Source organism: Saccopteryx bilineata, chromosome 2 (assembly GCF_036850765.1).
Source record: "Saccopteryx bilineata isolate mSacBil1 chromosome 2, mSacBil1_pri_phased_curated, whole genome shotgun sequence".
Lineage (NCBI taxonomy): Eukaryota > Metazoa > Chordata > Mammalia > Chiroptera > Emballonuridae > Saccopteryx > Saccopteryx bilineata.
In genome coordinates this window covers 389480579-389506762 of record NC_089491.1, presented here as the reverse complement: position 1 = coordinate 389506762, position 26184 = coordinate 389480579, and the positions used below count along the sequence as shown (strand labels likewise).

The following is a 26184-nucleotide window of genomic DNA, read 5'->3' as shown; positions in this document are numbered from 1 at the left end:
TGGGCCACAGCCTTTGCTGCAAGGGGTGGGCTTTCTGTGCCACTCCTGCTGCAGCTGCTCGTCACGAGCCTACCTCTCCCGCCCGACCGCGGACAGCCTGCAGGTGCGTCCTGGGCCACAGCCTTTGCTGTAAGGCAGGGGTCCCCAAACTACGGGCCCGCGGGCCGCATGCGGTCCCCTGAGGCCATTTATCCGGCCCCCGCTGCACTTCTGGAAGGGGTACCTCTTTCATTGGTGGTCAGTGAGAGGAGCATAGTTCCCATTGAAATACTGGTCAATTTGTTGATTTAAATTTACTTTTTTTTTTTTTTTTTTTGCATTTTTCTGAAGCTGGAAACAGGGAGAGACAGTCAGACAGACTCCCGCATGCGCCCGACCGGGATCCACCCGGCACGCCCACCATGGGGCGATGCTCTGCCCATCCTGGGCGTCGCCATGTTGCGACCAGAGCCACTCTAGCGCCTGAGGCAGAGGCCACAGAGCCATCCCCAGCGCCCGGGCCATCTTTGCTCCAATGGAGCCTTGGCTGCGGGAGGAGAAGAGAGAGACAGAGAGGAAGGAGAGGGGGAGGGGTGGAGAAGCAAATGGGCGCTTCTCCTATGTGCCCTGGCCGGGAATCAAACCCGGGTCCTCCGCACGCTAGGCCGACGCTCTACCGCTGAACCAACCGGCCAGGGCCTAAATTTACTTGTTCTTTATTTTAAATATTGTATTTGTTCCCGTTTTATTTTTTTACTTTAAAATAAGATATGTGCAGTGTGCATAAGGATTTATTCATAGTTTTTTTTATAGTTGGGTCCTCCAACGGTCTGAGGGACAGTGAACTGGCCCCCTGTGTAAAAAGTTTGGGGACCCCTGCTGTAAGGGGTGGGCTCTCTGTGCCGACTCCTGCTGCAGCTGCTCGTCACGAGCCTACCTCTCCCGCTGGACCACAGACAGCCTGCAGGTGCATCCTGAGCTGGGATGCCCTTTGCAGCTCCCGCCCGGTGGAGTGGTGGGGCATGTCGAGCCCGCAGTGAGTGTTTGTGGAATAAGTGATGTGGCGATGTTGAGGTCACGTTAGGTATTAGTGTGACGGGAAGCTCCAGACACAACCCTGAACCCCCTTGGTCAGGAGCTAGCCTTCCCCCACTTATGTCAGTGTAGCGGGGGGGAGTTGGGAGTAGAGATCCATCCACTTCCGCTAAGGGGACACGCCGAGTACACGTGACAGAGGAGGTACAGCTGCTCTCCTGTGGGGGTCTGTGGGCCATGAGCCCGGGCCACGCAGCTTTGGGGACCGGGTAACAAGGTGCAATGCAGATTCCGGGACGGGGGGGGGGGCTTTGTCCCTGCTGCTCCCATGAGGTTTGGCTCAACAGCGGGGAGGCTGGAGGGAGACATAGGACGGTGTTGGTGCTGCTCCCTGCTGGTCGTTTTGAGAAGTGCCAGGGGACCGGGCGCAGCCTGCTGGGCAGGGGGCCAGAGCCCCCATCGAGAACGGAGATGCTGCCGTCAGCCTAGCCCGCTAGCTGAGCCCTGCCTAGAGGGCGGCAGAGGGTAACGCAGGGCAGTGAGGAGGAAGGCGGGCGCCTGTGTCTCACACCTGGTGCCCGGGACCAGCAGAGGGTGGTGGGTGGTGGTGGGTGGTGGGAGAAAGCATGCCGGAAGGGACTGGGAGACTGGGGTTATGAGGGTCACGGGAGCCCCTTGGAACCCAGGGCTGACATGGGGAGCAGACATTGGGTCGTACATACTTCCAGCCGGCTCAGGTAGGGTCTCCAGGTCCCGTCCACGAGGCTCTGCCGGTACTGTTTTGTGAAGAAACCCAAGTAGGAGATGAAAGCTGCCACAAGCAGGACGTCTCCGCACAGGGTCCGTTCCTGCTGCCTGAAGGTCCGCACGGCCTCTGCCCACCGCACGTTCTCGGACTCGAGGCCTCCCACCTGCCGATGCGAAGACCGGAGAGGAGACGCGCGTCTCGTGCCGGCGGCGCAGAGGCCTGGGCTCCGGAGAGGAGACGCGCGTCAGGTGCCGGCTGCGCAGAGGCCTGGGCTCCGGAGAGGAGACGCGCGTCAGGTGCGGGCTGCGCAGAGGCCTGGGCTCCGGAGAGGAGACGCGCGTCAGGTGCCGGCTGCGCAGAGGCCTGGGCTCCGGAGAGGAGACGCGCGTCAGGTGCGGGCTGCGCAGAGGCCTGGGCTCCGGAGAGGAGACGCGCGTCACGTGCCGGCGGCGCAGAGGCCTGGGCTCCATCACTGTCACTGTCACCGAGAGCATGCGGTGCCCGTCTCCCAGCAGGGGACTCGCGATTTCACCGAGGCACAGCCCCTCTGGTCCCCGGGCACCTGCACAGGCTGCAGCCGACACCTGGGCACACACGCGTCCGTTCTGCGCTGGGTGGTATGCGGGCCGCCGGCAGATACCAGGGTTTGAGTGCCGGCTTCCAGGCTCTGCCATGCCCTATCGAGGGGTGGAGACAGACGGCACCCCCCTCAAAGGGCCACTGAAAAGAGGAACTAAATGGGACCATGGATGTTAGCCACACCCCATCGTGCTGGGTCTGCCACATGTATCAGAAAATGAGGCGCCCCTCCCTTCTCCTCTCCAAATGCCGGGGATGTGAAAATAAACAAAATTAATCTCGTGTTCTATAAATAACTCCCAGTGGGCGAGGAGACAGACGTGGTCATTAGGAGACAGAACAGGAGGCACCCCGGAAGGGCAGGTACAAAGCGGCGAGGTTGCCTCTGCCCACGTGCATCCGGACGCACGGCATTCCGGGGGGCACCCCTCTCTACCCGGTGGGCAACATCCTGGTGCGCTGTGCTTCTGTGTTAAGATCTATCCTTTTTTTTCTTTTTCCCTTGGAAGATGGCATCATAGCACGCGAGAACTGGGAGAGATCTTTGGGAGTGGACCCCCAACCGTTCCCACGCCAGTTTCGGATAAAGACCAGCCAGAGGGAGGAGCCCCTCGTCAGAGCCTGTGGGTTGGTGCAGCCGGGGGTCCCTTCGGAGCCCAAACATCCGGACTCCTGGAACAGCGCTCCACAGGCCGCCTCCCACAAAGCCCAGCTCGGACAATGCCCCGGCCAAGCGAAGAAGGCAGAGCTGAGTTCTGGGGACCAACCAGGGAACCGAAGAGAAGGCAGGCCAGCGGGCAGGGCCGGACCACGTCCTGCACGTCTGCATAGGATCTGTCTCCACACCTAACTGTCCGGCCGGACGGGTCACCTCAGAGCGCTGCAGCCGTGGGTTCGGCGAGCGACTGCGGACAAGTGCTTGTGGGTATCCCCTCTGCGCGAAAGCCCAGCCCAGCCCGGGATCCTATCACTCATTTCTCCCTGAACAGGAAAACCTGGCTTTGTCATGTAAATAGATAGGCTGCGATAAAGATAGAAAGGTACGGTCTGCTCTTCCCTCTGTCGGAGAGGAAAAAGTGCTAAGGCTCCTGACTCGAGAGAAATCACAGGCAGTGGACACTGCTTTGCGAAATCTCGGTGAATTCATGATGAAAGAAATGGCAGCCAGAAGGGACTTTAAAAGGCCACGATTCTTTGGACCCTCTCTCTGAGTGGGTGCCTGCTCGCTCTCCTGGAGCCTGTGGCGGCTGTGACCAGCGGGACCCAGTGGAGGTGCTGTTGCGTTGGCCTTCGGTCCCAGGCCCTAGAGACTGGGACCTTTGTCTTCCTGTCTCTTGGAACACTTGCTCCTGAAGCCCCGAGTGGCCGTGTAAGACGTCCGACGACTCCGGTTGGAGAGGCTGAGACTACAGGGAGAGGGAGGGGCCCAGCGAAGCGCGCTTTTGAACTTGTCACAGCTCAGGTGCATGTGAAGAAAGTCATCTTATATCCTCCAAACCTGCTTGGCCACCGGCTCAATGATGCCAACTGGCCCTAGTTGGCACCATGTGGAGCAGAAGCCTGCCCAAATTCCTCACCCACAGACCCATGGGATGTAATGAAAGGTTATTCGTTAAACCTCTGAGTTTTGGAGGAATGGTGGATACAGCAAAAGACATCCATGGTATCCTGCTCTGACCTTCGGATTTCTTTTTATTTTTTTCCAGGGAGGCCAGAGCCTCCGTGTGCATGTGCGCGAGCATGCATGCGTGATGTGCATACAGATAAGGTCGTGCTCAGAAATGCCCAGGGTCAAAAAACCTCATTCTTTGCTGCCTGCATCTCAGTTCCCAATCCCACCTGCACCCTCATCACCAAACAGCACACAGGTCAGAGCTCCCGAGTTTGTCCATCAAGTGCTGGCTTTGTTCTTAAGGCTTCTCTGTTGATACACACATATATGTAAGCATGTCACGTCTCCCATGAGCTGCCTGGAAGGCCCAGGGTTCTCACCCCCTCAGCCATCAATATGGGAGAACTCTGGCCAGACCAGTGTGTGCATATGCACTTTTATCAGGATGCGGTCACTGTACCTGGCACATTTTAATACCCCTCCCCCTCCAGACCACCCCCACCCCCACCCCCCATCACCCAAGCCAGAGCAGTGCTGAGCTGCGCTCTTGCATTCTGCGCCTCTGGCGCTTGACAAACTCCGCCAGTATCCTCAGAGCTCGGGCGGCTGAGCCTCGCACTCACCAGGCGGTTGGCCAGGGAGATGGTGCCTGCAGTCACTTCAGCCTCTTGCTGACACTTGAGTTTGTCTGCCGTGGCTTTCTCAAACTTGGCTGTGAGCCTGGCCAGGTTTTCATTCAGGTGCTGTTCAGGAAGAACACAGGCCTGTCAGTAATTCCGGCCCCAGTCCCCTCCAACGCTTCTGTGATAAGACTCATGGGTAGGCGATTTTTAAAGGAAGAGTCCCCCAGGAGAAGCTATATGGACTGGGGCGGGGGCAGGGGGTGGGAGCAGGATGGGGGCAGGGGAAGGAAGGCAAATTAGGGATGATCCCAGGCACAGTTCCCGTGAGGGTTCCAGCCAGATCACGGAGGGGGAAGTCCAGAGCTGTCTTGACCCACGTGAGAGAGCTGAGGTCTCCTACCACAGTGTCTCGGTCACCAGTGCAGGGCCGGGAGGGGTGATGGACACAGGGAGGGTGCGTGCATCTGTCTCTCCTTGTGTTTGGGGAAAGTGCGCTCTAGTCGTTTGCCAAAGAGCTGCAGGGGCTGCTTTTAGAAGCAATAGCACAAGGAAGCCAGGAGGCCTGTAAATGGTCAGAAAGACCCCAGAGAGGCTGGGGTGGCGGGTGGGTGAGTCATACTGTGTCTGCCCTAGCAGGTGTATGGTTTGGGGTTGGGCTGGCCACAGACTAAGTCCTCCTTTTTCTTTAAGGTCTGTGGAGTACAAGATAACTTTAACTTAACCTCCTCTATTCTCTTCCATTATCCCAAAGGATGAGGGAGGACATTACGAAACAATACACGATGTGGATGTCTCGGGTTCGATTCCTGGTCAGGGCACACAGGAGAAGCACCCATCTGCTTCTTCACACCTCCCCCCTCCCACTTTCTCTCTCTCTCTCTCTTTCCTTCCCTACCACAGCCATGGCAAAATTGATTCAAGCAAGTTGGCCCTGGGCACTGAGGATAGCTCATGTTTTCTGCCTCCGGTGCTAAAAGAAGCTCGGTTGCTGAGCAATGGAGCGACAGCCCCAGATGGGAAGAGCATCGCTCCCTAGGGGGTTTGCCAGATGGATGGACAGATTCCAGTCAGAGCATATGTGGGAGTCTGTCTTTCTGCCTCCCCTCCTCTCACTTAATAAAAAAAAAATTAACATTAAAAAAAATAAAGTTGGGCAAATAGCCTATTCAAAAAAAAAACCTGGTTTCATTTTTCTTCTAAATTTATTAAGAATTCAGGATTGAAGCATATGGCTTTTGTTGCCCCGAGAATACATATCTGCATACACACATGAACACATGAAGATAGCTCTAAATGTATCTTATGTCTGTCTGTTCAGTAACCTGGGCTCAGGTTGCTTGTTGGTCATTGCCAAGTTACAAGAGAAATAAATTAAGGGCTAAGAAGTCTGGAAAGCAGGTGGCAAAGCATTCAGTTCACAACAGCAGAATGGCTACGCTCATTTCTTTATTTCTTTTTCCCGAGACTTCTCTAAAATGGTTTTGAAGCAATTAAAAACGTCATAAGCCCATAACACCAAGCGAATGTTAAGGACCGCCGGAGGGGGAGGGACTCTGGTAGATTTATTGGCGATCACACCAATAGAGGGCAGGACAGAGGGGCTGCAGCCTAGCAATGGCCTCGCTTTGCCAAAGGGGAAGCTGATCAGCCCTGTGGAGCCCCGTGAACCCCGGGGACTTGGGAATGTCAGGTGTGATTCAGGGGAATGCTGGAAATAAGAGAGTTAGCTGCCAGTCTGTTTGTTCATTCCCCACCCATATCTCTATTTCTCCCCTCCATGTTCAATGCCACAAGGCATCTGTGTCACCAAGCCAGGGACTCAATAGTAGCAGGGGAAGAACGACACAGTCCGGTGTCTGGGATGCATTCGGCATGGTGATCTGATTTCGAAAGTAAGTTCTGTCAGTCAACCTGCTCTGCCCTTGCCTGTGCGGCTACAGTCAGCTTTCGATCACCACCCCTTGTCAAAGAAGGAACAGGAAGATCATTGATGAAGCCTAGATCAAGTAAAACAAGAAGCAGAGACATGACGTGTGCAGTGGAGACAGCTTCAAGCACAAAAACGAGGACGAAGCATAGAAACCTTTTAGTTAGCATCTCAGAGACAGCCATGATGTTTCACCCAGAAAGCAAACAGAGCAAAGCAGAGAGGATGCTGATACAAGGAATAAACTCAAAACGGTGACTGTTGCTAATATAAAAATTATAAATTCAAGGGAAGGGTTAGGAGATGAATTTGCAGAAATCTAGAAAGTATTGGAAAACACAAAGTAACAAAAAGATGAGAGAAAACAGAGGAGCCATCAGAAGGTCTAACGTCCAACCGATCTGTGTTCCAGAAAATAAAATTTAAAAGGAAACAGAAGGGAGATTACCCAAGAAATAATACTACATCGTTTTTTAGAGCTAAAGAAAAGTTTCTACCTGCCATGCCCAGTGAATAATAATAATAATAATAATAATAATAATAATAATAAAAGATGGTGGCTAAGCAAGTCAATGGCAAGTTTCAGACTTTCAGCAAGAATGAAGAAAAAAATGGGACCCTCTGTTTGTCAGACTTCTCACCAGATGAGGAGAAAGCACTCCGTGTTCTCAGGGGGGAAGAAAAAGTTAGCAACTCAGAATTCAATACTCAGCAAAACTGTCAGTGCAGTCTAAAAACGGACATTTCCGGACTGGAACTCTTCAGAACACTGACCTCTTATTTAACATTTCTGAGAAAGTCACTTAGGAAAGAGGTCACTTTGTAGAAAAACAGGAGGAGCAACGAGGAAAGGTGGAGGCATGGTATCCGGGAGTCACTGGGAACAAACCCACAAACCCAAGGGCGCGGCGGACGCAGGAGCTCTGAGTCTGGCATAAGGGACCAACGTCGCGGAGGCAAGTAATAGAACACTGGGTCAGACGGAGGTTTTAAACTAGCTGAGGCTGTGCAGAAGGAACTAACAGAGAGGAAAAAAAGATAGAGTAGAAATTCCAGGGTTGAAGAACAGGGTAGTATAAGAAAAGCAATCCGATGATAGTATATACCTCTTAGATCAACTATGAGCAGTACAGACACGCTCACAGGATATAAATGGTGTCTGGGAGGCAACGGTGATAATGAGTAACGACAGAAGTTGGGAGTCGGAAGGGAGGAAGGTGAAGGAAAGAGCAGTAACTTCATCCTGAAGGCGGAGGGCTCCAAGGAAGCTACCTCTCTGTGACGGCACAAGTGGTAAAGGCTACATCAACTCAAAACAGGTGTTGTACTGGCATTGGGAAGACACGGAGATGAACGTCTTAGAGACCCACCTAGCAGAAGACTGCACGAGATACACCAAGAGGAAAGGATGTCAGCACAGTACGCAGACAGGAGTCAGGAGTTCAGAGGAGGAGAGGCCGGGAAGAGAATGGAAGCTGGTCAAATAAGTCTAGTATTGAAAAAAAAAAAAAAGGAATTTGCAAACCATGGCAAGACTGCCTGCTTGGATGGGAAGCCAGGACTTCGCTCCGGGGTCCGTTAATGATATTCGGGAAACTCAGTATTTTAAGACTGGCCAGAAATCAAGTTTTTATAAAAACCTCCTATTGTTTCGAATGTTGACAACTAATTAAATCATTGCAAACTCTATGCGTGGGCCAAATGCAACATATTGAAACCACTAGGTAGCCAGCTCTGAGTGGTATCAACAGTCAGTTGGAACAGACAAAATAATTAACGGGTGGAGGACGGTTGTTTCTCATTAGAAGCCCTCCCCTACAACTTGACATTTTGCTTATGGTGACTATATGCTCAATGAACATGCCTTGCTTGTTTTTTTTTATTACTGTGACTTTTAGAAATTGTAACAATATACAGTATGTTCATTAAGGAAAAAAAAAGTACAGATAAACACCGTCCAAAATCTACCCCTCCCAGAGCTAACCACCACTATTCATATTTTTATGTGGTACAATTATATGCATAATCAAGTTGAAATTATGGTGTATGGTTTGTTTCCAAATCTACGGCTTTTCCCTTTAAGCATCTTGAATATAAAATTTACTTGCCACGATCCTAAAATTCTAAAAACAAAGCCTGGGTGGAGTAGAGCTGGAGAAGGCCAGAGACGGTCTCGGGGGCGCGGTGGAAGAACGTCTGGCCCTGGGGGGCCCTCACAGTAGATGCTGGGGTAGCAAGTCCCCTGCTATTAGTGGGGGAATGTTCACACTCTTGGGATGTAGACAGGCCTGCGGATAAGCAGAGGATGGAGAGGAGGTGGTTCAAAGTGAAAACACATTTTTTTTCCCCCTCAAAAAAATACTTTGGCAGGAAAGCAGTGTCTTCTAAAGGTAGCCAAGTATTTTAAAAATACTCTCCTTGCTTTCACCGGTTGAGCGAGCCCATCATGTGAATGTTGGCTACCGAAAAGGCATAAACATTGTGAAAACATTCGTTTGACACCAAATGTTCCCTTAAGTAGCTTGAGGAAAGGGAGCTTGGGAAATGCTGTCCTCGTAATGCTATCCTGGGAGAGACTGGAGAATATGAACGTCCGCGAGAGGAACGAAACCAGTCCCTGGGAACGCTATGGCGTACTGTGTTCGGTCTTCTTTGAAGAGGGCCGTCCTTACGGTGACGATCACCTGGTTTAAGTCAGCTGGCTGGTGACCATCGGGATTTGCAAAGCAAACACACTGAGGGGACTATGTTGCTTTGTCTGAAAGTACCTTGTCTTTATAGAGAGATTGGATGCCATGATCTCTGAACCAGTCTTCGATCATAAAATTTAATCTAACAGTCAATAGGCCCTGGATGGGAAGTGTGCGGCATGTCTTACTTCTCACCGTTTGTACAAACACGTCACTTTGTATCCTCATGAGAAATTCGTAGCAAGAATTTTTTTTTTTTTTTGCCTGGAATGCATATGTGGAAACGAAAGATCCAGGAAGTGATCTGGTTTGACCCTGATCACAGGAGTGACTGATTAGGGGGCCCTGTATGTGCAGGTGGGTGCACAGGTCACCCGGGGAGGGGAGAGGAGGGGAGGGGAGGGGAGGGGGCGGGACAGTGTGGACGGCGTGGGAACGGGCTCCGAACCAGCCTTGCGGTATCAGCACCCGTACTACCAACACCCGGACTGCGGGCTCCGGCTTTACGTGCGTGTGCTCCTTGAACGAAGCAGGGACATGACTGTGCCCATTATACGCCGGGAAATGGATGCTTGGGTGTTTTAAAGACCTTTCTCAAGGTCACGTATCAGCAAATATTACAGCTGGGATCGAAAGAGAGATCGACGGACGGGCTCTTAGCTGTTGTGCCACAGAACAGGGCTCCGCTTTCTGGCTCTCACTTTAGTGATCTCCATCTTCAAGCAAAGGTAAGGTTCAAACAAAACCTCAGAGAGAGGTGACTCAAGATCATCCCCAATCCCAATCCTGGGTGAGGCATGTATCATCAAACATCAGCAAGAGGTTAACACAAACGAACAACCCTCAGAGTTTTATATTAATATTTATGGTCAGGAGAGCACCCCCCAAACCACACTCTACTACTTGCTCCTCAGAGCTTTCAGGAAACAATGCAGATATCATCAAACACACCTGGCAGGCCCAGTGGTCCACACTGTTCAGACAGACAGGAGGACAGCTGGACAGAACTGAGGACAACGGGTGCAGAAGGCAGGGTTAGGTGGCTAACATCAACATTTCACAGGGGAACAGGAGTCTCAAATTCTTGACCTTTTTTTCAACTATCAGATGTGCAAAAAATGCTAAGTTCATCTCTGCTTCCCGGGATAACAGTTGTTCCCTGAATGACACTCTTCGTCTATCATACACACCGATGTCATCTTCGCTTTCCTTGGAGGAACAGGAAAAGAACATTCCGGGGCAAAGCATGAACCGATAGATTTGCCTGGTTTGGATTCTACAGTGTCTGAGAGAGAAATTTTAAAATGTTGCTGCTATTGGAAAAACCAGGAGAGTTTCCATAACCATTGGGTTTCCCGGCTCCTGGGCCCTGGGGCGTGCCAGGGAGGGTTGCTCTTGTCAGAGGGTTGCTGGCAGGGTCAGGGGCGTTGGCTATATACACACACACACACACACACACACACACACACACACTTACCGCGACCTTGGCTTTGACGGCTGCCAGCTTCTCCTGGGCCTCCGTGAGGTCCAAGGTGGCTCTGTGCAAGGCTTGGCGCTTGGGCTCCACCTCGCAGAACACCTCGTAGAACTTCACGATGTTGACGACCCAAGAGCAGAGGCCCGTGGCGGCGTAGGACTTGGTGCCCACGAACTCCCGGTTGAACGCGGGGTCCCGCAGGTAGGGCCGGACGGCCTGGAGGCAGTTCTCGTGAATGTTCTCCTTATCGAAGTTGACGAGGGAGTCCAGGAAGCTGTCCACCTTGGCCATGGACAGTCTGGCGGCCTTCCAGCTCCGGTCCCTGGGCACCTTGCCCCCAGGGGCCACGAGCGCCATCACGGCGGCGCTGATGTTGCTGACGGCCTGCGGCGGGGATCCGAAGGACTTCAGCTCCGTCAGGTTGGTCTAAGGAGAGGGAAGGAGGTCGTTAGAGGAAACCGTGTGGGCTGTCTTCGTCCTCGGCCGCTGACGGAGTCAGGGTCCGGACTGACCCCTGCCACGGGCGGCTTGGGAGCCTGCGGCCACCCTCTTCATTTTAAATGTCGTGACTCATCAGCAGGAAACCAGAGCTCCTCAATCAAAGGCTGCAGACTTCCCGGAATGGTGAGCGGGGGCCCACTCGGCTCTGTGCTTTCAGCCCTTTATCTACTCACGGCCCGTCAGAAACACACAATGATTTCGCACCCAGCCGAGGAATATAAGGGTGCCAACACACGCTGCAATGTGCAGCTTGCCATGAATAAAAGATAAGGTTATGATAAATTAATTTCCAGCCTGGATTGAAGAGAGTAGCACTGGAACCCAACCCATTTTTTTCTCTTTTTTTAATTAAATCGCTTTGTTCTGTGAGCTTGCTCTCACTACACGTGACTGCCCTGAGAGCAGACAGAGAGCCAGGCCTGGCCCCATGCCGTGGCGGCCTCTGCCTGGGTGTGGGGGTGGGTCCATCCCTTGCTCTATGCGTCACTTGCTCAACAAGGAAGTGGCTGCAAGTGTCGACCTTGACAAGTCACGTAAACTTTCCAGGTCTCAGTGGTTTCATCTGTGAATTGGGAGCAGAGGCATCCATTAGTCAGTAAGGGAAATCGTGTCATAAATACGTGTGATGGCCCTGGCTGGTTGGCTCACTGGTAGAGCGTCGGCCTGGCATGCGGAAGTCCCGGGTTCGATTCCCAGCCAGGACACACAGGAGAAGCGCCCATCTGCTTCTCCACCCCTCCCCCTCTCCTTCCTCTCTGTCTCTCTCTTCCCCTCCCGCAGCTGAGGCTCCATTGGAGCAAAGATGGCCCGGGCACTGGGGATGGCTCCTTGGCCTCTGCCTCAGGAACTAGAGTGGCTCTGGTTGCAACAGAGCGACGCCCCGGAGGGACAGAGCATCGCCCCCTGGTGGGCGTGCCGGGTGGGTCCCGGTCGGGCGCATGCGGGAGTCTGTCTGACTGTCTCTTCCCGTTTCCAGCTTCAGAAAATTAAAAAAAAAAAAAAATACGTGTGATGTGGTTTTAATGTTCCCAGTGACCACCAGTGAGAAGCCCGTGACCTCTCAAGCACTTGCGTGAGAGGCTGATTTTGTAAGTGGGGAAAAGAACATTTTGATTTAGCGATGACATTCTTGTGCCACATTAATTTGGGGTGGTGCTGCTGGGTGTGGAAATCTACAAGTGAACAGGGATTTATTTTTCCCTAGGCCCGAATGGAAACACCTCGGAGGACATTCCATTTGATTTTGGTGCCGTTTCCACATTCGCTCACAGCAGAGCTGTCGGGCAGGACGGAAGGACGGCACAGGTGCAGGGGCTGTGCCCCCAGACCCATCATCGCGGCCCCCACTGCGCGAAAGAGGGTGATGTGAGGAAAGCCAATCAGATGCAAAGGAAATAAGGCAGAAAATTCCAAATAACTTTGTGTGGGGAGCAGGGGGAAAGGCCACGAAATTGCAAGCAAAACAATTCCTCAGCCAGGCAGAAGTTTTATTGGATTTATTTCAGTTCAGCTATAAAAATGAAATAAAACTGCCAAGGCAGAAACTTGAAATGTGCCGAAACTCACTACCAGCCTCGGATTTACAGGGTTTCTTTGTATTAATGAAGGATTTATTGTTAACTTGGAAAATGAGGAGAAAAACAAGGAAGTGGTCCTTAAACACCAGAGTCCTGTGAGGGCAGAGGGTTTGAGGCCCCCACCCCCCGGGACCCGCGGGTTCATGCAGTAAATACCTCCCCTAGTGCGTGTTGTGTGGACCGACTCACCCCCCCTCATCGTGCGGGGGTGGGGAGCGGGCAGAGTGAGTGAAGGGCTCAACAGGCACAAACCTCCAGTGGTCAGCTACGCCTTGGGGATGCCGCGTTCAGCATAATGACTGTAGTCAGCAATACTATGCTGTTTTCTGAAAGTTGCTAAGAGAGCGTCTTAACCACTCTTATCACAAGGGAAAAAAACCCAGAGACGTACATCATAGAATAGATCGTTTCAGGTCTGGATATAATTTGAAGGTGGAATTGGTGGCATTTGGTAACAGACTGGATGGGAGTGGGAGCTAAGAGTCCATCCAGTCCTGTTTGCCATTTTCTGTGTAACAAAGAAATAAAAAAACCCTCAGGATCAGGAAAGAGCTTCAGTGACTTGTACCCGGGTGCACAGCTAGTCAGAAGGATGGACCTATCGTGTGGCCTGGCACGGACTAGGCACTCGTGTTTATGTCTGCCAGTCATCAGTCGACTAACTAACCAGCCAACACATTCACCGGAAGTGTTTATGGCACTCGCTTTGTTTCTGGTTGTGTGGAGACGGAAAAGGGAATGCTGGTGATACCGACCGCATCCACAACAAGCATTTACGGAGTGGCCGCCATCTGTTAGTTTTTCGTACATTCTGTCATTATCCTCTAACGTCTCGTGGGGACTACGTGACTGTTCCCTCCTCCTTACAGAAAGGAAATGAAGGTTCAGAGAAGACAAAGCCGTTCCCAGAGCCGGACGCAGTCAAGAGTTCAGCCCAGGGTCTAAACTCCTTTCTCTTAGAACCTACAATCCCCGTGTCGAAAGATCTCAGGTCGTGACCAGTGGACACTTCGTGAGGGGGCACCAAGAAAGCTGCCTACACCAGAGAGGGGGGAGACGGTGCGAATGTAAGAGTGACGTGGCGGGCCTTGGACCCGTTCTGACTGGTTCTAAGACTCACATCTCTGGAATTTCACTGGTGGCTCGTAGAGCCTGACATGGAGTCCAATTAAATGAGTGTTCGTTTGTTTATCAACAAGCTAGCGACAGCTGGATCCACCCTCCGCTCTCCCGACTGTGCCCTCGTGTCTGGGCATCCAGCTGCCTTTCGGTCGGAGGAGACATCGGCTCCTTCCCCGGAGGGGCGGGCGGGCGGGCACCGCGGACGTCCTACCTTGTTGAGGGTGTTGAGTGCCGCCTGGGCCGCCGCGAGCGCGGGCTCGGCTCTGGCCAGGTCTTCCTCGCAGTCCTTCCGCTTCCGCTCCACCTCGCGCATGATGAGGGCCACCTTCCGCTCCTCCGCGTCCGCCGTGGCTTTCTCTCGGCTCACCTTGTCGGTCTCCACGCCCACCTCCCGGATCAGCCTGTCCGCGTCTGCGTTCTTCTGCGCCAGCTCCGCCTCCTGGGTGGCCAGCTTGGCCTTCAGGCCATCCACCTGCAGCAGAGAGGCCCTGGGCTCACCGGGAGTCGGGGGACAGCGGACATGGCCCCGGGGATCTGACCCTGCAGAGCGGCGAAGGGTGCCAGCACCTGACACGGAGGCGCAGGGTGAAGATCTTCGCCGGGCCCAAGCTCCCGGGGCTGGGAGAGGCAGGGAACACTGGACGCCCACCCTGAGCCCCCTGCGGTCACTGTGGAGGACTCTGAGCAGCACGCGCCCTCACCTTTCTGTCCCCTTGATGCCCAAATGACTCACGCTGCCTCTCACTGACGTGGGTGCCCATGTCAGAAAAATCCATGTGCCTAACACAATACTTTGCACTAAACAGGCTATTATTTAATTGAAATTGGCCACTGTGGCGCATAACAAAAAGCTAGCAGATAATATAAAGTGTCTACTGTGCATCCTGAGAGACTGTATAGGACAGACAGCGGCCAGACCACACATAAAAGGCGAACTCTGACTCACAACCTGTAGCAGAAGCTTAGGACACCCATCTATCATCTGCACGCAACAGCCCAGGCTGCCAGCCCGCTATAAAGTCAGACTCGTGGGAAGTCATACTACTGTCTAGGTAACAATCCCAAAAGATAAACAGCAGCCTCTGTACCAACTGACCCAACACGGCCAAGACTTGATTAATAATTGACAACTTCCTCAATTTATTTTGTTTCTGCATCCAACTTCCGACCAACCAGAGGAAGCCAGACATGCTCCCCCGACCAATCACGCAGGATGTCCACAGAGAATCAGCCCGCCTGCATGTGCCCCAGGCCAGCAGCTCCCACCGGGGCACAGCCAAGGCCTTCCCTCTCTTCCCGCTATAGAGCCCTCCTCTTCCTGCTATAGAGCCCTCCTCTTCCTGCTATAGAGCCCTCCTCTTCCTGCTATAGAGCCCTCCTCTTCCTGCCTTCAGGTCTCAGCCAAAATGCAAACGGTGGTGGCTGGCTCCCTGGCTAGAAGCAGCTCTGAATAAAGAAACTTCCCACTTGTTCCCGTTCGGTTGGTCCTCATTGCTTCCCACCATCCAGGTGACCAAAGTCAAGGAGGACAGCAAGAGCCTCAGTGGCCCAGACCAGCCAGGTCCCCGCCCCGAACCCCCACTGGAGGCAGTAACAAAGTGACGGGAGCACCAGCACCTCGGAAACTGTCTAGGCCTCTGATCGGATGCAGAGGGGGTAACGGTTTTCTACGTCCATTCAGTTCAGTAAACCGTGGTGGTTCTCAGTGTCCTCCCCAGACCAGCAGTCTCAGCGTCAGCTGGGGACCAGCCAGACACGCAGATTCTCCGCTGCTCTCCAGACCTCCTGAATCAGACATTCTGGAGGTGGGGCCCGGCAACCTGGGTTTTATAACCGGCCCTCTGGGTGAAGCTGACGCTCGCCTGGGTTTGAGAAACACTGACCCGGTGTGAGGAGCCCCTCACGCGCAAAGAGAAGACTCAGACCTATTTATTCCTGAAAAGTAAGAAAGGCCATTAGTATTTGCAATAGGGCCCATCAACTTGACATTCCTTCTTCCACAGTCTATTTTACGCCACGGCCGCAGATTACTTCACAGCTCCTGGAACAGGTCAAGCAGATTCAAATGCTTTATGATGAAAACTACTTAAAGGTAAATATGAAATGGAGGCTTAGACGACAAATATGAAATGGAGGCTTATGCCTCTGATAACTCCCTTTGTATGACAGGTAGAAAAATAAAAGTAAAAAGAAAAGGGAAAGGAAAGAAACTAGGAAGAAAAAAGAAAAAGAATGCTCTTTAATTTTGTGTATTCATGGAAACCGGAGGCTTTGCATTAACCTCGAGCGGAGGCCCGCTCCGTAGAACACATCTTATATCCCTGAGTTGGAAGGTTAATCCGTCCCCATCTCCCGGTGTTCAGCCGCTCAGTTATTTTTATAAGGACAAAGAAGCAATTGTAAATCAAAATGATTGAACCGTATAATCATTCCAGTCAGCAAACACACCAGTCACTTTTTGTTCCTTTTTAAATCTTGGGAGATTTTGAGAAAATGGAGTATTGTTTTTTTTCCTGTTTTTCTTTGTTATTTGTTTTATTGACTGCAGATGTGGCTTATGACCTTGGGCTCCAGGTAAACAATCACCCGCCCTGTGAAAGGGGCCCTTCTAGCTCTTAAGCTGTGGCGTGGAGGGACAGGAGGACCTGGCCCTTCAGAACTAGCCTGTTCCCCACAAAGCTACAGAGAGGGCATGACTCAGGTCCATTTGACGGCTCTTCTGCAACAGATCAGGACATCGAAATAGGCCACTTAAGAGTCTTCTCTTCTCTCTCTCCCTCACTCAGAACCTTCGAGCCAGCCTCTGGATCCCGCCTGATTTAGACACTTCCACACTGGGAGAGGAAGCGGGTTTGTTAACAGAATCGGCTAATGCTTAAATGTGGGAAGTGAGGGAAAGGGGGAGTCCAAGGTAATACCCCAGTGTCTGGCCTAGGTAAGTGGGGGGGGGCAGGAGTGTTACCAACTGAAGGAGAACAGATAGGAGGAGAATGTGAAACTGGTGCAGGGACTCTGGAGGGCTCCCCACTCGCTGTACGCAGGGAGAGCGGACTCCCCACTAATGTACGCAGGGAGAGCCAGACTCCCCACTTGCTGTACGCAGGGAGAGCGGACTCCCCACTCGCTGTACGCAGGGAGAGCGGACTCCCCACTCGCTGTACGCAGGGAGAGCGGACTCCCCACTAATGTACGCAGGGAGAGCGGACTCCCCACTAATGTACGCAGGGAGAGCGGACTCCCCTGATGGTATAATCGGGCTTTTCCCTGTGGAACAGCGGCTGCTGGAACAGGAGAACAGACACTTGGGCTTTCTTCGTGGTCTGCTCAGACTCAGGGTCTGCACAACGTGGAACACTGGGTGCTGCTCCGTGACAGTGAAACAGCCCCTTACCTACTGCTTGCTCCCAGCAAATATCCTCCACGCAGAGTGATCAGGGATTCCCAGAGGGCACGTGGGTCGGAGGGAGAAGGGTGCTGGTGCGGACCAGAACGTGCTGAGGGTACAGTTGGTGGGGCAGCAGCAGAGAAAAAGTGGGAGCTGTTTATAAAAATCTGATAGCACTGCCTTCTGGGAATTTCTTTTTTTTTTCATGCTGTTTTCTACACGTTCTGAGATGGACAGAAGCGAACAGCGATTGGGGGAGAAGATGGTACGTTTCCACAACAACGGTGCACTCCAGGCACACGGCTAGCACCTGGGCTGGCATTTGTCCGTTTCAACCTGCCTTACATGGCGGCTCTCAAATAAGGGTTTGGGTCATGACACAAGTGAGAGGAGAGAAGTGTCCTTGATCATTGTCACATGCCATTTGTTGACCGATTGAGTATGAAGAGATGTTTCATCACATCTGAAGGTAAGTTTAAAAACAAAAAAAAAGGTCTTTATATAAATACATACATAACTGGAAAGAAATAGCATCTAGAAGACTAAGAAGAAGGACGCAGTTCTGAAAATGACCCATTCCTGGATCTAACAACAACAACAACAAAAATCATGGAAACCGTTTGGCCTCATCGATAGAACGGTTCCTGTGATACAATTTCAGAAAAACAGGCCATCATAAAAAAAAGCAATAGAGGAGGCGTGGAAGGGCTGTTAGGATATTAAAAATGCAACAGCCTAATTAAAGTCCTCCCCGTGAGCACAGGGAGCAGAAGCAATATCACACACTATCACGTTGGCATTGTTGAGGGTGAGCTTGGTCAGGGAGCAGAAGCAATATCACACACTATCACGTTGGCATTGTTGAGGGTGAGCTTGGTCGCTCCCCTAGAATACACAGGAAGAGGCCGAAGGGATGGAGTCATAACAGATACGGGTGAGGACAGAGTCGATACGGGGCACAGGGACCCCCCCCCCAGCTGATAAGGGCTGCTGGAGAGGCCAGCGCAGGTGCACAACGCCATGTCACAGAAGAGAGATTTCCTGAGCAGAAGGAAGAGTAAGAACATACCGTAGTTCCCCATGTATAAGATGCAACTTTTCCCGAAAAATTTGGGATCTAAAAACTGGGTGCGTCTTATACAGTGTTTGTAGGGTTTTTTACTTGCATTTCCTGCTTTTTTCACGCTTGTTTTTGCGCTCATTGTCGAAGACGGTGATTTGTCACCAGACACAGGTGAGGACAAGCTAATGGACGGGAGTTTTGACAGTGATGAGGAGCTGTATGAATTTTATGATGAATGAAACTTGAGTTCAATAACTTTATCTAATATATTTCAGATTTTGAGCCCCCAAAATTAAGGCGCGTCTTATACAAGGGAGTGTCTTCATACAAGGGGCAATACGGTATGTAGATCACAGGGGTTCACTGCATCCCACAAAATGGACTGAAACCCTTTAGCTACATTACACCTGCGAGTCAAGGGGCTGGGTGGGGGAGGAAGCACAGGTCGGAAGGACGGTTGTTCGAGAGAGCTGTTCCGAAGGCAAAGCTCTGAGACCACGACAGGCGACGGCTTCGCTCTCTACAGGAACACGGGCTGTCCAGTAGGCAGAGTGACCCCAGTTCTAGTGTCCTGTGCGCACGAATGGAATGCTATCACCTGAACGAGAGGCTGGCTCTGCTACCGGCAAACTGAACGCAGAAACGGGGGACCCACAGCAGGGGGTCTACAATGCTCAACGGGCATGAACAAGGCAGAGGAGGTGCCAGAGGTGTCCGAGTTCTTAATGGAAGAATAGTATATGCCCTGGAATAAACTTCTTTTACTTGGAAAAGCAAGTCGGAGACGACAGCAGGGACAGAACCACAGGGGCCTTCTTCTGATGGCCTGCCCCTTAGAAACACACGAGGAAGTGCATCAAATCAGGCAGGGTCTGCTTGAGAAATTAGGTCCCAAGGGCTCTCTGACAGATCACAGCTACAAGACAGAAGAAACGGAAGAAAACTGGTAGAACCTTGTCCCCATTTCTCCCAACCATTCATCTCTCTTGGTTCTAAAGATGGGAGGGAAGTGGACTGGGGAGGCAAGGAGTTTGAAAGGAGACGACGAAGAGGAAAGAAGAGATGTGGTCCCAGGGACTCCAGCCTCTGTGAGAGGGAGCACGTGGCCCTGCTGTGGAGGACGCGCCCTTCTGCTGGGAGGGGTCAGCCTCAACTCTCGGCACTGTCTCTCATACCACTGGGGCCTGCAGGAGACCAGGAGCGATGTTTGGACCTCCAGTCGGATCCGTCCAGGTCTTTGGGAAGGGCTGCCCCCCCCCCCCCCCCGTCCCTGCGGTGCCCCGCCCGCTGGAGCTGCTGGAGGGATGGTACCTGCTCCCCATCCCCATGGTCCCCCGCCCGCTGGAGCTGCCGGAGGGATGGTACCTGCTCCCCGTCCCCACTGTGCCCTGCCCGAGGGATGCTCGTACCTGAGCGGAGGTGCTGTGCAGTTTCAGCAGCCCGTTCTCGAGCCGTACCACCTTGGACGTCAGCTCCTGCCCGTGCCTGAGCAGCAGGCTCTGGTAGAGTCGGATGAACTCCAGGAAGGTCTTGGGGGTCATGTAGTTGTGGCGCTGCTCCTGCTGCAGGTAAGACTGGGAAGCGTGGTGGACGCTCGTGTGCACAAAGGCCATGAACTTGCTGATGGACTGCTTGACGGGGGGCTACCATCCAAGAGCAGGAAATAAAGAAGAGAGTCTCGCTGGAGGTAAATGCTCCCACCCCCCCACCCCCTCATGGCTTCACCACAGAGAAAGTGGTTCCAACAATTCTCTCCGAGCCTGAACCGGAGCCCTGACATTCTGGAGGGAGGGTCCTTGTCCCCCGCAGGATGGAGGATCTGGAGGGGTGTCTCCTTCTCCCTCTCACCTCGATGCCCTCGGTGCTCTGCAGGAAGCGAAGGCTGACCGACTCCAGCGCCTGCGGAGGCCACGCGTGAAACCAGTCGATGGCCGTGCAACTCACGATGGCTGGGAACTTCCTGCTGCGGGCACGCAGCTTGTTCCCCACGGGGGAGAAACAGAGAGCCACCTGAGAAGTCAGAAGGGTGGCAGGGCCAAGGAGGTCTCAGAGAAGCACGCACACATCCACAGAGAGACAGACACAACCTTGGGTTCTTAATTTCCCAGGAAGCTGAGAAGCACACCGTACAGGGACAGACATCTGTGACTGCTCACCAGCCCTTCTAACCGAGCGAGTAGGGACCTTACTTAAGACTGGAGGACGGAAGGGGGAGGCCATTGCCCATGAAGCGAATGAGAAGGGCGTCCTTGCAAAGGCCGAGATGGGCACTGCAACCTCATCCTCCCACGCCCAAGAGAACTGATTAGAACAGCCATGTCCAAAACGTTAGTAGAGTCTACCCCGGGCAGGAAGTCCTTTTATACCTTCAGCTGTCGTCGGACTCGATCTGTGAAGAATTTCCAGCAGTTCTCTCTGTTGTCAACCAGACCTTGGCTCCTGACTTCACTCCTCACGCTGGCTATGATGTTCTCCACTTCCTCCTCAGAGTAGAGAGCTGGGATCTCTCCTAGAGGAAAGGGAGGGAGCAGAGGGGGACGGCTTTGCCATCTGTCTGCACGATGCCATTGGCCATGGTGGTATTCAACCTTGGGGCACTGGGTCCTGTAGGTTTTGTGTTGGTTCCACCACTTTTGCCAGTGAAACTGGACAGACACTATATCTAGTCTGAACCTGTGTGGGAGGAACAGTATATGGCTCCCTCTAGTCCTGGGTCCGTAGTTAGTAGTTGAAGAGCTTTCAATAATCTTTTTCTCTTTTGCTTAAAGCAGGGGACGGAAACCTTTTTAGCTGAGAGATCCATGAATGCCACATATTTTAAAATGTAATTCCACGAGAGCCATACAACGGCCCGTGTATGTTATGCATTATCCAATAAAAATTTGATGTTGTCCCGGAGGACAGCTGTGATTGGCTCCAGCCACCTGCAACCATGAACATGAGCGGTAGGAAATGAATGGATTGTAATACATGAGAATGTTTTATATTTTTAACGTTATTATTTATTTTTATTAAAGATTTGTCTGCGAGCCAGATGCAGCCATCAAAAGAGCTACATCTGGCTCATGAGCCATAGGTTCCCGACCCCTGGCTTAAAGCATATATATGAGAAGCAGAAAGATAAGTCCATATATTTACGAAGAACAGCCATCTCACTAGGCTATACACCTGAAATCAGTGCAAACTATATCAAAAGTAAACTGTAATTAAATAATAAAATAGAAAATGAACAAACTGTGACTTTTTTTAGAGAAAAAGAGGAGAGAACAAGGGCAGCTTCATGGAATTTGGTATGAGCAGGGGTCCCCAAACCTTATACACAGGGGGCCAGTTCACTGTCCCTCAGACCATTGGAGGGCCGCCACATACAGTGCTTCTCTCACTGACCACCAATGAAAGAGGTGCCCCTTCTGGAAGTGTGGCGGGGGGCAGATAAATGGCCTCGGGGCCGCATGTGGCCCGTGGGCTGTAGTTTGGGGATGCCTGGTACTATGACCTCTTCACTCAGTGGGGAAGAGATGACATTTAAAACATAGTATTAGGAAAACTGGGATCTAAAAATAATTATAGTTAGATCTTTATATTTCACTGTACACTAGGATAAATTTTAAATGGAATAATATTTTAATTATAAAAAATAAAATCATAAAAATTATAGAAGAAAATGAAAGAAACATTTTATAAACTCTGAGTTGGAAAGGACTTTCTAGTTCCTGGCCAGCTAGCTCAGTGGATAGATCATCAGCCTGGTGTATGGACATCCTGGGTTTGATTCCCGGTCATGGCACACAGGAGAAGCGGCCATCTGCTCCTCTCCCCTTCTGTCTCCCCCATCTCTCCCTCTTCCCCTCCTGCAGTCAGTGGCTCAATTGGTTTGAGCATTGGCCCCAGGTGCTGAAAATAGCTCAGTTGATTCAAGCATCAGCCACAAACTGGGTTGCCGGGTGGATCCTGGTCAGGGCAGATGCGGGAGTTTGTCTCACTATTACCCTGCCTCTTGCGTGTAATAAAAAAAAAAAAAGGAAAGGACTGTCTACAACTCAACATTGATATTTTTAGAAGATCAACTTGACATATAAATTGATAAATTTTATATAAAAGCACATATAAATTTTATATAAAAATCTTAAAAACTGCATGATAAAAACACCATATGCAAAATATAAGAGTGGCAAAACACATCCCCCCAAAACAGTTAGGAATAGATATGTTTTCTAAGGAAGACAAGGGATGGGCTAGCAGGTACATGAAAAGACATCAACGTCACTAATTATCATAAAAAGGCAAATTGAAACTGCAATGAGATAGCACCTGCCTCCTGGGAGGATGGCTGTCGTCATAACAATGCCCAAGAAATAACAAGTGTTGGTGGGAATACAGAGAAAAGGAAGCCTCCTACACTGTTAATGGGGTTGTAAATGGGGTGGCCACTCCAGAAAACAGTATTCAGATTTATATATAATATATATAAAGAAACTATTTACAAATAAAGGAGATCAATAGTAAACCAAAAGATGAGGTAAAGGATACGAAAAGAAAGTTCACAGTACACAAAGTAACAAATTTTTTTGAACATATGATCAAATGCTTGACCTCACTGATAATACAGAAATGCACATTGAAACTACTAATTTCCTTTTTATTAAACGATAAGATTGGCAAACATGAACAGATACTCAAACTCACTCAAAATAATGGAAATATACTTTAAAGCTAATTTTTATATTTTTACCTGATTGGCAAAATCTGAAAGTTAGAAAAAATACCGTATTCATGAGGCAGTATATGATGAATATTTTTTTAAATATTGCCTAAATATATAAAAATAAGTACATGATAAGAATTGTTAGATATTAGAAAAATATATAAAAAATTCACTACATTAATAGGTTACAAAAATAAAACACTATGACCATCAAAATAGATGCATACATTTTCTAATAACTGCTAGCAAACTGGGAATAAATGAGATTTCTCTTCATCTTATAATAGAGATCTATCCTAGCCAGTCTCAAAGCAAACATCATACCTAATAAGGAAAAACTAAAATATTGTTTTTCAGATAATGAACGAAAGAAGTGTGACTGCTATCCATTTTCTATCCAACATCACATGGAGGTCCTAGACTACAAAAAATGTGAAGAAGAAGATTAAATGCAGGAGGACAGTTAAGGAAATAATAAAGTTATCATGCTCAAAATTCTCATTTCCTACATAGAAACTCTAAGAGAACATACATGTCAACAATCAAAAAACTCATAAGCACATTCGACATCAAGCCCGCTGGATATAACAATTGCAAGTAAAATGGCCTTCTTGTATTTCAGCAAAAAATCTTTCTTAAACGTTATTTAGACTGCCCAAAAAGATAGAAGACAGGCAGTCATAAATATACAACAAGATGTACAAGATCTTTTTTTTTTTTTTGTATTTCTCTGAAGCTGGAAACGGGGAGAGACAGTCTGACAGACTCCCACATGCGCCCGACCGGGATCCACCCGGCACGCCCACCAGGGGCGACGGTCTGCCCACCAAGGGGCGATGCTCTGCCCCTCTGGGGCATCGCTCCTGCGACCAGAGCCACTCTAGCGCCTGGGGCAGAGGCCAAGGAGCCATCCCCAGCGCCCGGGCCATCTTTGCTCCAATGGAGCCTTGGCTGCGGGAGGGGAAGAGAGAGACAGAGAGGAAGGAGGGGGAAGGGAGGGTGGAGAAGCAAATGGGCGCTTCTCCTATGTGCCCTGGCTGGGAATCGAACCCGGGTCCCCCGCACGCCAGGCCAATGCTCTACCACTGAGCCAACCGGCCAGGGCCAAGATGTACAAGATCTTGATGTAAAAACTTATACTGTTGAAGGGTGTAAACAAAACCCTTCATAAATGGAGAGAAATATTGTGTTCATGGGTGTGGATGACTCAGTGTTACCAGTATCATACAAAATGTGATGCCAATAAAAAGATCAAATAGGCTTATTTTTGGCTGCTGCCAAGCATATTCTAAAGTTTGTCTGGGAGAGCGAAAGGTAAACCACGGCCATGATATGTGTGAACGCGTTCCAGAAGGCAGCCTGGCCCATCCGATATCAAGTCTCCTAAAGCTGGGTTAGTTGACACAATGTGCAGCTGGGGCTTGAGGCCGATAAACAGAACCACGAGGGAAACACTGAGAAACAGACCCAGATATAGATAGGAAATGAATACTAAAAACCCGTGTGTAGACAAGGGATGGGTTGAACCAATAAGTTGACATTAAGGTAATTCGATATTAATATTAAAAAAATAAAATTAGAATACCATATGAACATATCTGCCAGGTGAATTAAAGACACAACTATGAAAAGTAAAACAGTTCTCATTCATGAGAATATTTTTTAAGGTGTTGGATATGACCAGACCTCTGAAACAACACAAAAAACACAAGGAATAAAAAAAAGAGTAAGTTTTACAACATTTAAACTAAGTCAGCGTGACTAAAGCCAGATACAGACTTTGCTAACCGCAGTGAAATACACGGGCTTTCGGAATACAGTACCGGCAAGCTGCAGGTCCATGGGCTGCCCCACAGGGCCGGGGGATAATTATATCTTCCCCCTCCATATTAGGACAGGGCCATGCTGATGCTGACTTTATTTCAAGAACCAACAGAGAGGAAATTTTGTAAGAATACCTGGATCTGATGGCCAGTGTACACTCTTCAGGAGTTATTATATTGGATAATAAGGACAGAGCAAGAAGGAAACATTTCGGATTCAGCAGGGGCAAACATTTCATCTACAGTTCACCAGCAGCTGCAGGACCCCCATGAAGGACTCAGGTAAGTCACGGGAAATGACGCCAGGAGAGGCTTCATTTCTTCACTGGCTCGGGCCTGGGTGGCCACCCCGCTTCTCATACAATTAGGTATCTTTTGCTAATTAAACAAGGAGTTTACTGACTTGGTGGATGTGGTTTCTTCCTGTCTATCTGTAACCCACCCGAGACTGCAAGCTGACATCGTGATGAGCTCTAAAATGTTTGGCTGGTGTCAGAAGTGGGATTAGTGAGCAGAATCCACATCAATGTCTGATTTTGGAAATGGTGCCAGGAAACCAAGAGATGAGACAACGAGCTAAAGAGCTGCGGGAAGAGAACAGAGAGCCCGTGGAGGCAGGGAGGGCGTGACGGCACTGAGCGAGCTGTTCTCGGAGGAGAGTGGAGCAGCTCAACTCACTCCCTCACCTGCATCTCCAAGCTAACAGGACCTGTAGATACCTAGAGAGGGACCGTCCATGGCAAGGTAGCCTGAGGTATGGCTTCCTAGCCTGTCCTGTGTCACCCAGGGGGGGAGAGGGATTGCAGCGCCCCCGTGCAGCTGAGACACTAATGGGACGGGGAGGTCCTGAGGAATCTCTAGCTCTGCCTGGACAGTTCATGTCCAGCCAGAAATGACATATTTGACAGAGAGAAAATTAGAATAAAGGTAGGCTCTGGTTCCCTTGTCAGAGTAGGAAAGAAAAAAAGGGAGAAAGATGAGAAGAGGATTACTTTTAATTTTATCTCCATTTTAATTTGAAGTCTTGTTTTTACATAGAAACCTGAAAAGGGAAATGGGAACTTCAAGTTCTGTGACTCGGAGGCAGTCTGAAGGCACTGTTTCCCCGGCCGGGGCTTCAGAAATCCATCTGAACCAGAAAAAATAAAGTGGGTTTGTTTTTTTTTTTCCCTAAATGAAAACTTAAAAATGTTTAAGTGAGGAATGAAATTTCAATGGGTAAATGTTTAACATCTTCTGTGTCTCAGACATTATTTCAGGAGGAGCCCTGGCTGGATTGGAGCCAGTCGGGATACCAGGTGAGGTTGGCACTGTGCCTGGCACCTCCAGTGCTGTGAG

At 50.6% G+C, this 26184-nt stretch overlaps 1 protein-coding gene across 1 annotated transcript in view; it reads right to left on the bottom strand.

The window, feature by feature from the left end:
* The window catches only part of DNAH9 (dynein axonemal heavy chain 9), a 263946-nt gene that overhangs the window by 51736 nt on the left and 186026 nt on the right, over window positions 1-26184 (bottom strand). The window contains exons 46-52 of the mRNA XM_066264311.1: window positions 20685-20827; window positions 20167-20328; window positions 19728-19961; window positions 14082-14342; window positions 10671-11096; window positions 4577-4696; window positions 1737-1925 (exon numbers count right to left, since the gene is read on the bottom strand). Of these exons, the coding sequence (XP_066120408.1) occupies window positions 1737-1925; window positions 4577-4696; window positions 10671-11096; window positions 14082-14342; window positions 19728-19961; window positions 20167-20328; window positions 20685-20827 (1535 nt within the window). The remainder of the gene's footprint in view (window positions 1-1736; window positions 1926-4576; window positions 4697-10670; window positions 11097-14081; window positions 14343-19727; window positions 19962-20166; window positions 20329-20684; window positions 20828-26184) is intronic.